The 14731-nt window shown below is 38.3% G+C and overlaps 1 protein-coding gene across 1 annotated transcript in view; it reads right to left on the reverse strand.

Annotated features, from left to right (window-relative positions):
• The window catches only part of LOC118001342 (sorting nexin-2-like), a 34586-nt gene extending 22028 nt beyond the window's left edge, over positions 1 to 12558 (reverse strand). The window contains exon 1 of the mRNA XM_034991440.1: positions 12465 to 12558. Within this exon, the coding sequence (XP_034847331.1) occupies positions 12465 to 12558 (94 nt within the window). The remainder of the gene's footprint in view (positions 1 to 12464) is intronic.
• Between the last annotated feature and the right edge of the window lie 2173 nt (positions 12559 to 14731).

Raw genomic sequence — 14731 nt, forward strand, 5'->3', positions numbered from 1 at the left:
GTGCAGTACTTCTTATATCTACATAGCCATTAATTCTCTTTACAAAGCCCTGCTTCAGTAGATTGGCCCCTTTTGTCAATAAGGGTCATTCAGTAGTTGCTTAAGTGCTAAAGCCTTAAAGGGAAGCAGTCCAGGAATCTGAAACACTACAGAACTAATCCCTTACCATATCTTCAAAATTTGGTGAAAATATTGTACATATTTTCTGATGTTGATGATTTGCTTGCACTTTCTGTCCTTTAGAGGCTGTTGCAGAGACCCTACCCTGAGGTTGACTGCCTGGCTTTGGGCTGCTGGTTGAATCTATGCCTCTGTGATTGGAATGCAGAGTTGGGGCATGTTGACCCCATTTAATAGTCTTCAAACAGTGCTGGTAGCTAGTAAGTTTGACTCATGATTAGTCATTTCAAGAAAAAATGATAAACCTAAGCATTTCATTATCTCCAACTAATTTAAAAGCATCAGGAAAACAGTGGAGAGACAGAAGAAACCAGGACATGATGTGAGGAAACCTCCATTTCATTCTGAGAGCTGTCTCCATGTGACATTTGGCCAGTCGTTTAACCTCTCCAGACTGCAATTTTTTCATCCATTACATGAAGGGCTCACAGGAGATGATGACTCAGCTGCCATTATAAGATTCCAGACAGAAAGAACCTTTAGGAAAGAAATCAAGTGGAACAACAGCTATGATGGAAGGCCATCTATCCTAGTACTTAAGAGCGTGAATCTGAAGTTGGAGAGGTTTCCGGACCCAGCTGGATATGAACCTGAGAGAATCACTTGTCTCATCACACAGGTTGGTAGAGAGGATTCCATAGATAATTTATGTCAAGCACTTAGCACGATGCATGACATACATAACTAAACCAATGACAACTGTTATTACTATTTTACATTTACGGTGTATAGTTTGGAAGCTGAATAGTGTACCAGATTCTTATAGTCTAATGTTTTAATAATTTAAGAGGTGTTGACATGACCCAGAGTTTATCCCAATACTAAGGGAGAAGAGAGGAGAGGTCCAAAACTAAGGCCTGGTTACTGCCTTAAACAGCCGCTGTGAGGACTGGAAATGATATATGCAATGCCTCAAGTACAGATACTTATAAAATGCTAGCTCTTAATCCATTGATGAACACAGGAAAATGTTAAATATTCAAAAGCCCATTGTCTTGGTTCACTGTAAATAATTATATTTATAATGCACATACTCTACTGCTCTAAGATTTTATTTCTTGGTTTAGATTTTATACCCACTCACTGGGCTAAAAAGAAATTCAATAGAAAAAGGGAATAATACAAAACTATCAGAGGGCAAAATAGTATACTGCCCAAAAACAGTTATATTTGATTCCTTTTCTTAAATCATCCCCCAGAGAAACCTAATTCAAATACTTTTGGATTTATGCATGAATTGAAAACTTGCAAAGGAAAGTCAATGTGAAGAAAATATATCTTAAAGAGAAGTTAAAGATTTATTAAGATTAGAAAAAAGGTAAAAAAAAAAAAACAGTTATATTTTTCATTACAAATATCAAAAGATAGCCAATTTCTGTTTCCTGGATTTAATACTTATGGTTTCCCCAACACAGCTATTTCACATTTGTTGTGGAAGCAGTTTTTTCCATTTCTTATAGTATACCAGGAATAATGACCTAACTTTGCAATACAGGTTAATGTTGTCCTTACATATAAAAAACGTACCTTCTATGATGGTAATCGCAATTTCTTACCTCACGTTTAAATTACCTACAAAGTGATCCTCTGCTGTAATTATTTTACATATCTAAAGTTCCCCTTTGACTTTGTATTGCCTTCAAAATAAATATTAAATTCCTTGTCTAGATTGTCAACATTGTCTATCATGGTGCTTCTTGATATCACTCTTCCATTGTTTCCCTCATGCCAGGTCTCACTAAGATTCAATCCTTCTTTCCTGCTTCCCTCCTCCTTCTTACACTCTCCCCACATCCCTGTATATCTGAATGTGGGTATGTATTCATCTCAAATATTTCTTCCTTCCAAATCTTTGTTCTTCTCACCTTTCATCTAATGCAAAAATTTCCAAGCTCTGAATTTGCCTTTCATAAACATATATCATGAAGAAGAATCTTTTCTCTAAACTTTCTTGAGTGCACTCCCATAGTTCACGATGAATTTTCTTTTTTAAATAGGGCATGAGTGGATGGCTTTTGAGTTAACCTTGTGCTTCTACCTTGTGCCTACCCCACTCTAATATTCAGTAAAAATATGTAATTACCCAACAGGAGTCAGTTGGTAAATATTTATTGAACTAGGCCTTGTTTTAGGCACTGGCAATCCAGCAGTAAATAAGTCTCTGTGGTCTTGGAATTTATATTCTAGTGGAGAGAGAGAGACAAACACATAAGCAACAACAAAAGCAACAACTAAAAGGATATTTTAGATAGTGATGGGTACTATATGTGTTTCAAAACCTGCACAAAAATGGTTTTGACCGTCACCGTTTTGTGAAGGCCCTGAAAATATTTTGTAAGAAAAACATCCCCAAATGTGTTGATCATAGATACTTCATTTATACATAGTACATTCGGACATCTCACAAAAGATCTTAACCAGCTACAACTACAACAGCATAATTATAAAATTTTGGTAGCAAAAATCTTGTGAAGGGTATGAAGCGAGATACTATTTCAGTGCTATCTGGTAACATTTCTTTTTTGTTTGTTTTTTTTATTTTTCTTTGCTCTGCACTCAGCCCAAGACCCACTTTTTCCGTTGCTTAAAACCTGACAGGTAATGGGGAGGCCTCAGGCACTGTTATTTGCCTTGAGTGACAGCCAAGGTAAGTGTAGCTTCACACAGTCGGAGACAACATTGCAGGAGAGCCCACCTAGACAAACATCAGAACTCCCACAATCACCTTGGTTCCTTGGCTTCCACCTCTAGGACAGAAATCTAGAGCCTGAGAGAAGGGTACCACCTTTCTGTTTGCATATGTTTTCTTGGAGTGTGGTACTTCGGTAGAAAAATCTGAGAACTAGTGCAGGAATATCAATAATCCTATAAATTAAGGAAGTATTTTTGAAAAAATGTGAACTTGAGACTTACAGATCTTATTTAAGGAATTTTGTGTGAAGATGTTTATATCACATATATAAGAAAAAGCTCAGTATTTAAAAGTAATAGAGTTTTAGGGATGCCTGGGTGGCTCAGTGGGTTGAGCATCTGACTCTTGGTTTCGGCTCAGGTCATCATCTCAGGGTTGTGAGATCGAGCCCCACATTGGGCTCTGCATTCAGCCTGGAGTCTGCTTGGGATTCTCTCTTGTCTCCCTCTGTCCCTCACCTTCCTCGTGCTCTCTCTAAATACATCATACATACATACATACATAAAATCTTTATTTAAAAAAAAGTAGTAGCATTTTAGTTTCCCCATACAAAATGAAATAAAGGATATGGTATAGATATTATAAAAAAGATTATTCATAAGTTAAAATTTGCCAATTATGTAATCATTGAATAAGATTTTGCCTTCTATTAGTATGTAGATAAACTAAATTCAATAAAAATAACCACTTTCATCAAATTTATATAACATTAATGGAAACAAAAAGCAATAAATATTTTCAATTAAATATTTATAGCTTCTATCTCCTCTCCTACCTATCTTTATTAATTTCCTACGGTTTCAGGAAGAAATTCATTTCTAAAAGACCAACATTCTACCAGGGTCCTCTAGCAAAATTCAATTTTAATTATGATTCATAATTATTTACAACATAATTTATCTTTCTTAAGAGTGCAAGTAGTCTCCTAATCTGGGCAAAACCATGTGTGCCTTAGGGATCTATAATTTATTTCCTCTCAGCAAGATAATTAACCTATGAGGGTACCCTTATTTTCCTTAAAACTACAGGAAATTATGAGTAAATCCATGTCCCATGTGAGAATTTTATAAAGCATGTTTTGGTATGAGACTCTACCCCACCCATTTTTGGCCTTGGTATCAATTATATCATTATGCCCCATAGCAACCATGTCAAATAGTCATTATTACACCCAATTTTAAGATAAAAAAACTTAAGACAGAGGTCAGGCAATATACCAAGTTCATAAAATGTTTTAATAGGGTTGGGACCTCAATTTTTTTCCTCAGCCTCAGGTCCTTACCCCTCTGTCCCTGAGAAAATCTTAGGTGGTATCATGGGCCAAGCTGGAGAACAAAGCCATGGAAATGATACAAAGCAGGGAAATAACACCAGGACACAAGAATAAGTAATTCCCCAGTGGTCACAATTAATAGCCAGAGTCACAAATAGCTAAAATCCCCATACAAGCCTGTGGTCACAAGCCAAGGAATTGATCAGAGGCCAGGAGCTTCACCATCTGTGACTCACTGCAATCAGCAGGCTCCCTGGTCAACAGCAGAGACACTGGGCATGGTCTGTTTATGCAGGAGGAGAGAAGTAGAGAGGGAGCACTTGACCAAAGGGGTTTAAATCTGCCTCCTATGGGTAGGCCATGGGAAACCTAATGGAAACAATATCTCCCCAACAAAAGATTTACATTTAACTGCCTCTACAAAGTACAATTTCCCATTTATTTCCTTTATTCATTTAATATTGAATATGAGTTTAAAAGTCCTGGTAGTTTTCTTTTTTGATGTACTTTCAGACATGAATGTAAGAAATGTATAGTTTTATCAGATAGTTCAATTTGAAAAAAAAAATATGTATATGAATGATGGCAAACATGGTGTTATTTTTTTTAATTTTAAAATATTTGAAAATAATATGTTATTTCCCAGAAACTTGATGGTAATAAGATTTTATCAAAAGTTCTGGCAGAGTCCTTAAACTAATTATCACTAAATGGAAATAACATAGAATTGTTTTGAATAGATCTCCCTATTTTTCATTTCATTCTCTCTCTCTCTTTTTTTTTTTTTTTTGGTTATTTGTATCTTTACTTTTTATTACGGAAAGTGTATGCAAAACATACACCAAAGAAATAATAAACTTCTGGAGCGCATGGGTGGCTGTCGGTTAAACGTCTGCTTTCTGCTCAGGCCATAATTCCAGAGTCCTGGGATCAAGCCCCATGTTGGGCTCCCTGCTCAGCAGGGGAGTCTGCTTCTCCCTCTCTCTCTCTGCCCCTCCCCCCTCCCCCTGCTCATGTTCTCTCTCTCTCTCAAATAAATAGATAAAATCTTAAAAAAAAAAAAAAAAGAATAATATAATAAACTTCTGTGTAAGCACTACTCTGCTGCACCAATAACTCCTGGTGTTATCTATAACATATTCAGTGCTTCAAACTCCAGATTATTAAAGTAAATTTCAGAAATATCATTTTATCTGTACTTCTAAAATCTATCACCTTAACAATTCACAGTAATTATGTAATATCCTAAAACATCTGGTTACTCTTCAAATTTCTCCAACTGACTCATCTTTCTAAATATGTTTTAATTAAGATTCCAGTAAATTCTAGACATGTTGATTGGTCAACAGGTCTCTTATGTTGATTAATCAAGGTTTCCACTCTTTTTTTTCCTTCTTCAAATTTATTTGTTCAACAAACCACAGAGTTCTCCATCATTTGGATCTTGCTGTTTACTTCTCCATGGTGTTATTTCACATGCTTCCTTGTCCCCTACATTTTTGCAAAATGGTAGATGAATGGAACTTTCTTGTTGTTTCATATACTCTGTGATTACTGCTAAGAAATTCCATCTCTCTATGCATAAGCTTTCCCACTTTCTCATATGAATGACTCACCCTTCTCAGTGAACTTGCTCATTCATTGATGGAGCAACATTGAGTACCTGCTGCACACAACCCAGTGTGGAGTCGGTAAGATGATTGTGGCACTGAAGGGAGGTGCTCATAAGCTAGAATTGTGCTTACAAAGAACACAAAGAATTGATGAAAACTTCCTTTTACTTCCTTCCTTTTAGGACTCAAATAAATAAAATCAGAAACAAAGGAGAAGTAATAAAAACTGACATCACAGGAATACAAAGGATTATAAGAGAATATTATGAAAAATTATAAACCAACAAATTAGACAGCCTAGAAAAAGTTGATATATTCCTAGAAACATATAGCCTCCCAAAACTAAAATAGGAAGAAATTAAAAAATTGAATAGACTGATTACTAGCAATGAAATTGAATCAGTAATCAAAAAATTCCCAACAAACAAAAGTCCAAGACTAGATGGCTTCACTGGTGAATTCTATCAAGCATTTAAAGAGGAGTTGATACTTATTCTTTTCAAACTATTCCAAAATATAGAAGAGGAAGGAAAGGTTCCAAATTCAATCTATGAGGCCAGCGTTACTGTCATACCAAAACCAGATAAAGACACTACAAAAAAAGAGAACTACAAGCCAATATCTCTGATAAACAAAGGTGCAAAAATTCTCAACAAAATATTAGCAAACCAAATCCAACAATACATTAAAAAATCATTCACCACAATCAAGTGGGATAAATCCAGGGATTCAATATTCAATATTCACAAATCAATCAACATGATACACCACATTAACAAGAGAAAGGAAAAAAATATGATCATCTCGATAGATGCAGAAAAAGCATATGACAAAGTACAACATCCATTTTAGTAAAAACTCTCAACAAAGTAGGCTTACAAGGAACTTACCTCAACATAATAAAGGCTGTATATGAAAAACCTACAGCTAACATTATACTCAATGGTGAAAAACTGGGAGATTTTCCTCTAAGATCAGGAACAAGACAAGAATGTCCATTCTCAGGGTGCCTCGGTGGGTCAGTCGGTTGGGCATCTGACTCTTGATTTCAGCTTAGGTCATGATCTTGGGATTGTGGGATCAAGCCCCACATCAGGCTCCAAGCTCAGCTCAGAGTCTGCTTGGGATTCTCTCTCCTTCTCCCTTGGCCCCTCCCCCTCCTATTGCTCTCTCTCTCTCTCTCTCTCTCTCAAATAAATAAATAAAATCTTAAAAAAAAAAAAAGAATGTCCACTCTCACCACTTTTATTCAACATAGTTGTGGAAGTTCTAGCCACAGCAATCAGACAACAAAAAAGGCAATAAAACTGTTAAGGAAGGCATCCAAACTGATAAGGAAGAAGTAAAACTTTCATTATTTGCAGATGACACGATACTAGATATAGAAAATTCCACCAAAAAACTATTAGAAGTAATAAATGTATTCAGTAAGGTCGCAGGATACAAAATCAATATACAGATATCATTGCATTTCTATACAATAATAATGAAGCAGCAGAAAGAGAAATTAAGAAAAGTCCCATTTATAATTGCACCGAAAACAATAAAGTACCTAGATATAAACTTAACCAAGGAGGTGAAAGACCTATACTCCAAAAACTAGAAAACAGTGATGAAAAACAACGAAGATGACACAAACAACAGGAAAGCTATTCCATGTTCATAGATTGGAAGAACCAATATCGTTTAAATGCCCATACTACCCAAAGCAATCTACAGATTTAATGCAATCCCCATCAAAATACCAACAACATTTTTCACAGAACTAGAACAAATAATCCTAAAATTTTTCTAGATATGTCTCCTCAGGCAAGAGAAACAAAAGCAAAATTAAACTATTGGGACCATACCAAAATAAAAAGGTTTTGTACCACAAAGGAAAGCAACAACAAAACAAATAGGCAATCTACTGAATAAGAGAATATAATCACAAATGATATATCCAATAAGGGGTTAATATCCCAAATATATAAAAAACATACAACTCAGCACCAAAATAATAATAATCTGATTAAAAATGGGCAGAAGACCTGAATAGACATTTTTTCAAAGAAAACATATAGATGACCAACATATAGATGACCAACAGACACACTTTCCCTAATCATTAGGGAAATGAAATTAAATTCACAATGAAATATCACATAACACCTGTCAGAATAGCTAAAATCAAGACAAGAAATAACAAGTGTTAGGATATGGGAAAAAAAGGAACCCTGATGCATTTTTGGTAGGAATGCAAATTAATGCAGCCACTATGGAAAACAGTATGGAGGTTCCTCAAAAAGTTAAGAATAAAACTACCATATGATCCAGTAATTCCACTACTAGGTATTTACCCAAAGAAAATGAAAACACTAATTCAAAAAAGATATATGCACCCCTATGTTTACTGCAGCATTATTTACAATAGCCAAGATATGGAAGCAACCCAAGTGTCCATCCATAAATAAATAAGTAAAGAAGATGTGCAATATATATGCAATGGAATATTACTCAGCCATAAAATAAGAATGAAATCTTGCCACTTGCAACAACATGGATGGATCTATTGGGTATAATGTCAAGCAAAATAAGTCAGAGAAAGATAAATGCCATATGATTTCATTCATATCTGAAATTTAAGAACCAAAACAAAGAAAAAAGAGACAAACAAAAAAAGAGACTTAAATACAGAGAACAAACTGGTAGTTTCCAGAGGGGAAATTGGTGGGGTGATGGGTAAAATAGATAAAGGGGATTAAGAGTATACTTATTTTGAAGAGCAGTGAGAAATGCATAGAATTTTTTAATCATTATATTGTACACCTGAAACTAATACAACACTGTATGTAAACTATACTTCAATTTAAACAAAAAACAGGGGACCCTGGGTGGCTCAGTCATTAAGCATCTGCCTTTGGCTCAGGTCATGATCCCAGAGTCCTGGGATCAAGCCCCGCATCAGGCTCCCTGCTCAGCGGAAAGCCTGCTTCTCCCTCTCCCACTCCCCCTGCTTGTGTTCCCTCTCTCGCTGTGTCTCTCTCTGTCAAATAAATAAATAAAATCTTTAAAAAATAATAAAATAAAATAAAAAAATAAAAATAAAAAACAAAACAACAAACCTCCTTTTAGAAATACAAAACAAAATAAATTTTCTAGCAGTGGTTGAGATGCCTTAACAAGTACTTTGTCTTAATGAACCCTCACCTCAATCCTACAAGAGAAGCATTAATTCAATGTTTACCTTCTTTCAACAGGTGAGGAAACTGAGGTTTCGAAAGATTCCATGATTTGTCCAGTTATATCACAAGTCACTGGTGAGACAAGCACTTGAACCTGGACTGTCTGGCTTCTGTGCGCCCATATATCTACTGCCCTGCCCTTCCCCTGCTAACTCTCTGCCCCAGAGTCTTAGCGATAGAAAAACTGAGCAATCCTCTGGTTAACTAGTAAGTCTATTTCTTCTCATGTAGTCATTTCAATCAATTTAACTGTGATGAGTGGTGAACAACAATATGTTTATGCACAGACCTGGAATAAAGTTTGTGTCCATGTCATGAGGGGTAAGAAGTACGGGCTTTCTGATCGTAGCAAACTGATTAGAATCTTGTAATTCAATAATGTTGATACATTTTACTGTGAGATTTTTGCCTCTCAGTATTCCTTTTCTTAAATCCCTCCTCCTCTCCAGAAACCATATTCTTAAAAGCCAAGGCTGTTGACTTCTAAGAGCCAAATTTCTGGAATTCAAAAGCTAAGGCCAAAAGAACAAATACTAGATTCTATCAAGAATATTGGGGAGAGCCAGGTCACTCTGGGGCAAGTTTGTGTATACAGTGTGCAGAGTCCCAGGTAAATATTTTTTGCAGTGCTTCTGCCTATCTAAAAGTCTTACTTAAGGGCGCCTGGGTGGCTCAGTTGGTTAAGCGACTGCCTTCGGCTCAGGTCATGATCCTAGAGTCCCAGGATCGAGTCCCGCATCGGGCTCCCTGCTCGGCAGGGAGTCTGCTTCTCCCTCTGACCCTCCCCCTCTCATGCTCTCTCTCTCTCTCTCTCATTCTCTCTCTCAAATAAATAAATAAAATCTTTAAAAATAAATAAATAAATAAAATAAAAGTCTTACTTAAAAATATATTATGAGGGGCACCTAGGTGGCTCAGTCGGTTGAGTGTCAGACACTTTGACTCTTGATTTCAGCTCAGGTCATGATCTCAGTTTCCTGAGATCCTAACTCGATCAGGACACAGTTTCCTGAGTTTCCTAACTCAATCAGGACACAAATATATCCATACTGCGTGGGATCGAGCCCCATGGTAGACTCTGTCCTCGGCATGGAACCTGCTTAAGATTCTTTCTCTCCCCTCTCCCTCTGCCCCTCCCCTGCTCTCTCTCCCTCTTAAAAAAAAAAAAAAAAAATACACACACACATAATGAAATTCCTAGCCCCATGTGAGGTATAGTGACTTATCAATGAAGACTTATAATAATAGGCAGAGAGGAGGTACTTTTGTGTTTATTTATTGTCTAGGGAATGCATGTAAAGATTCTTCATCCTGTGTTTCACATGAAAGTCACCCAAAATCAGCCTGTGAGCACCAATTTGGCAATTCCACGAAAAAAATACCACGCCAGCTAGTCAGAGCCATTTCCCCCTCAGGCTACCTTTCTGGGACCAACCCGGTCATGGGACCCTGGGAGAACTTCATAGGCTGGAGTCCTACTGCTTCTTGATTGAACCCACATTGACAGAGAGGGTCAAAAAGTGCCCCGGGAAGGGTGAATGGGGCCAGGGCCCATATGGATTCCAGTATAGTTCCCAGGATGCTCCACTTAGATGGCACTGAGTGACAGGGCTCTGGCCTCAAAAGGGGACTTAGAAACTTTTTAGCATAAAGCAACTTTCAGTTGGTGTGCTTACTGAGGCACAGGCCCTGGAGCCGGAGTCCTAACTGCCCCGGTGTAAGGGCAGTATGGGCAAAGTGTCATTCAGTCTGGAGAAGGGAAAAACAACAGAGCTCTGACCAGGGAATAAGGTCACTTGGGACCACACGCTCTGCAGACTCCTATCCAAATTACCCCTTTCTCACATGGGAGAGTGTAGAGGAGAAATCGCGCCTATATTTGAAGAGAACTGGAGAAAACCAATTGAGAATCTTCTCCCAAAGTTGGAAGAGTGGTAACACATATCCAACTGCAACAGTCATATTACCTTAAGCAATTACATGACTATCCTTAATTTCAATGTCTTCACCTATAAAATGGGGATTATAATATCTGCTTCTAAGAACTGCTGTAAGGATTTAATGAGCTAATACAGGTTACATGTCTTGCTTACACGAGGCACTAAAGAAATGCTAAAATAGGGCGCCTGGGTGGCTCAGTTGGTTAAGCGACTGCCTTCAGCTCAGGTCATGATCCTGGAGTCCGGGGATGGAGTCCCGCATCGGGCTCCCTGCTCGGCGGGGGGTCTGCTTCTCCCTCTGCCCTCTTCCCTCTCGTGCTCTCTGTCTCTCATTCTCTCTCTCTCAAATAAATAAATAAAATATTTTAAAAAAAAAGAAATGCTAAAATATAAGTATTTTCATGTAATTATTTAATAGCCACAAATTGGGCATTAAGTATAGGAAGCAGCAAGAGAAAGAAACAATTTCTCCATCACCAAGGAGTTTATCATTTAACTGTACTAACAGCAACTTACAGAAACAGGAAACCACAAAGAACTACCTAAGTATGAATCAACTGAAAAGGGTGATTGGGATACAATAAAAGGCATGAATGGAGATTATTGCATTTAATTGGGAAGGCTTCCAGATCAGGACAGCCTTTGAGTCTGATATGTTAGCAAGGTGAGGAACAAGAGTGGGAGAGAAGGAAGGAGCGCTCACAGCAGAGAAGACCTGCAAAGGGAGGCTGATGGGCACGACTTTCTTAATGAGAAATGAGATCCCTAAAGCCCCCCATGCAGGTTTGGTCATTCTTTCCTATTATAATGATTGTCAGAAGTGAACCCAGAAAGCATGTTGGCGTGCTGAAAGCTATTTCATATGTTGCAAATAAACACAGCAAGAACCTTGCTAACTTTGACCATTCAAAACAAAGCCCTGCTGGCTTTTATACTTGACAAAGGAAAGTGTATGAGTTTCCTGAGTTTCCTAACTCGATCAGGACACAAATATATCCATACTGCGTTTACAGGTGAGAATGATGCCAAAACAACCAATAGAGGTGTGACTATGAGCTAAATCAACTGCTTGGCACCACAAAGACTGTTTAGTTCTTTCATGCTGTAAAACCCGCTACTGGGCTACCTTAAATGGAGAGTTAAGATGCGGAAGTAAGGAAGCTAATGTCCACTCAGGAGCAGTTCACTCTCCACACAGCTCACAGAGATTCATAAGCCTGGAAGCATACAGTAGTCATCTGGCAACCGGACAGGAACTCCAGCGATCACTCCCTTCTAGGGGACTAGGGGCCTCCATCACTGGCTACTCAAGTGCTCTCACAGGACCGTGCTGGGAAAGGTTTAATAGTCGGCTCTGTATAAGGAGCCTTGATGCGAAGCTTTTGCCAGTTTCTTTTGGGTAAAAGAATTCCCTTCAGGGCCACTTTCAAGCTGCGAATGTGCTGTCCCTGAACTCAGAGATGGGAAAAGAGGAACACTGTGGGTTTTTGGGGAACCACTGCCGGTGTCTCAAAAACGGACTCAGCTTCTCAGCGCTCCTACTCAATGGATCAACCTCTTGCTGCTGCACCCGTCTCTCCTTTCCTCTTACTACTTCATCTCTGTGAACCCTCCTGCCACCAGCAATAGGTCTCATCGTTGAAACTCTCTGAGAGGAGGTCTGATTGAATTAGCCATTCCCCAGCGAGAAGGGAGAGCTCCACACAGTTGGAATTCTCTGCCAGGCTAATTGCATCTCCAATGCAATCAGCTGTTATTGTGTCAGGGGCTGATGCCTGCTACCAAGACAAAGAGTTTGTTCTGGAAGGCACAAGAACATTTTAGAAGGGGATGGTCTGATATGGCAGGCACCTTGAACGAGCTATCCAAAGCTTTACAACATAAGCAATTAAGCACCTGATTTGTGTTTGTGTTAGACCAACTGCTCCAGTATCCTTTGGAAACATCTTTACCTAAACTCCATTCCCACTGGCTTGCCCAGTTTCACACTGATCAGTGTCCGCCCAGAGGGGGAGGCACTGCAGAGAACTGCCAAAAGCTCAGAATGGGAGATCGGAGACCTGGACCTAGCAGGCTTGACAATTACTTTGTCTTCTTCTGTGACCTTAGACAATCTCACTTAAACTTTCCAAATTTAAGTTTCCTCTTTTATAAATGAGAAAATTGCTTCTGCCCTACCAAATTATAGACGTTTTACTGAAGTGAAAAGGAGGAGAAGGAAGAGGAGGAGAAGGAGGAGAACTTCCCTTATAGAAGTGAATTTTAAAAATTTTAAAGCAAAGTTAACTTTTTTTTTTTTTCCAAACATGTAGGTATTAAGTGTGAGATTGGAGCTACTCTAGTTGAAAGAGGTGGCAGCAAGGAGAAGAGGCTACGACCCAACCTGCATGGCCTCCCTCCTGCATGCTCCACCCTCCCCCAATTTATAGAACCCCAGCAGGCCTCAGAACACCTCCGGAAAATGACTAGCCTATACAAATGAAAGATATTTTGATATCCAGAAATTTCCCTCCTATGTCAGCTTGGAACAAAAAAAGTATTTCCCCACAAAAACATTCAGTAATCCTAGAAACAACAACAACAAAAGCATCTCTGGAAATTTTTATTGTGAACAAAATTAACTGAGAAGTATTTTAAAAAGAAAGTGTTGAGACTACTGGACCCACAATTTCTAATCTCCTACTGGGAGCTAAGTCATGAATAGCCATTACTTCTACCAAAGTTACAATAAAATATGTGGTATTGTTGCAGAGGGAGGAAGACAGAAAGAGGTTAATTTTATCCTAACCCTCTATCTTATTTTGCTTCCTATATTTCTATTTACTGCAATGCACACCAATCTGACCTGAATTAGAATGAGCAGGAAAAAAGCCACATATGCAAAACTGCTTTTATTATGGTTGTTGTTAATACTATTTTTAATATTTTTACATTAGCCTCCAAAACCATTTTCTTGACCTTATCAGTGCTTTGGATATTACTGGATAAATACCAAAGGACGCTTTAAGTGTTTAAAAAATAGGGACGCCTGGGTGGCTCAGTCAGTTAAGCAGCTGCCTTCAGCTCAGGTCATGATCCCAGTGCTCTGGGATCGAGTCCCGCATCGGGCTCCCTGCTCAGCAGGTAGTGTGCTTCTCCCTCTGCCTGCAGCTACCCCTGCTTGTATTCTCGCTCATTCTCTCTCGCCCACACTCTCTCTAACAAATAAATAATTAAAAAAAAAAAAATTTGAGTTGTTGGCTTTCTATACAGCAAAATGTCAGTTTCAAATCTTTACTCCTATTGAGGGTACAAGTCTAACCAAAGTGAAGGTCATGGAAAGAAACAAATATAATAATAATGTTAACGATAGCAAAAGTGCTTTTACGCTGTAACCTTCTACAGTCACCTTGAAATCAGATGAGAGTAGATCAACAATGTTCTGTCATCTATAATTTCTAGTCAAAGGTAGAAGCCATAGTTAACCTGATCATCTACCAGCCTATGTCAAATAGTTATGGTATTTTTCACAGTCCCAATAGGAAACAGAATTACAGATCTTCTGGGTGCCTGGGAGGCTCAGTCGGTTGAGCGTCTGTCCGGCTCTTGGTTTCAGCTCTGGTCATGACCTCAGAGTCTGAGATGGAGCCCTCCATAAGGCTCCACACTCAGTGGGGAGTTGGCTTCACAGTCTCTCTTTCCCTCTCCTTCTCCCCCTGCTCGCACACTCACTCACTCTCTCTCAAAATAAATAAATAAATCTTAAAAAAAAAATTACAGATCTTCCTCAACTATAAAATGGGGGTCATAATATCTGCTTCTAAGAACTG

This window comes from Mirounga leonina, unplaced genomic scaffold (genome assembly GCF_011800145.1).
Source record: "Mirounga leonina isolate KUSES-001 unplaced genomic scaffold, KU_Mleo_1.0 Mir_53, whole genome shotgun sequence".
Taxonomy (NCBI): domain Eukaryota; kingdom Metazoa; phylum Chordata; class Mammalia; order Carnivora; family Phocidae; genus Mirounga; species Mirounga leonina.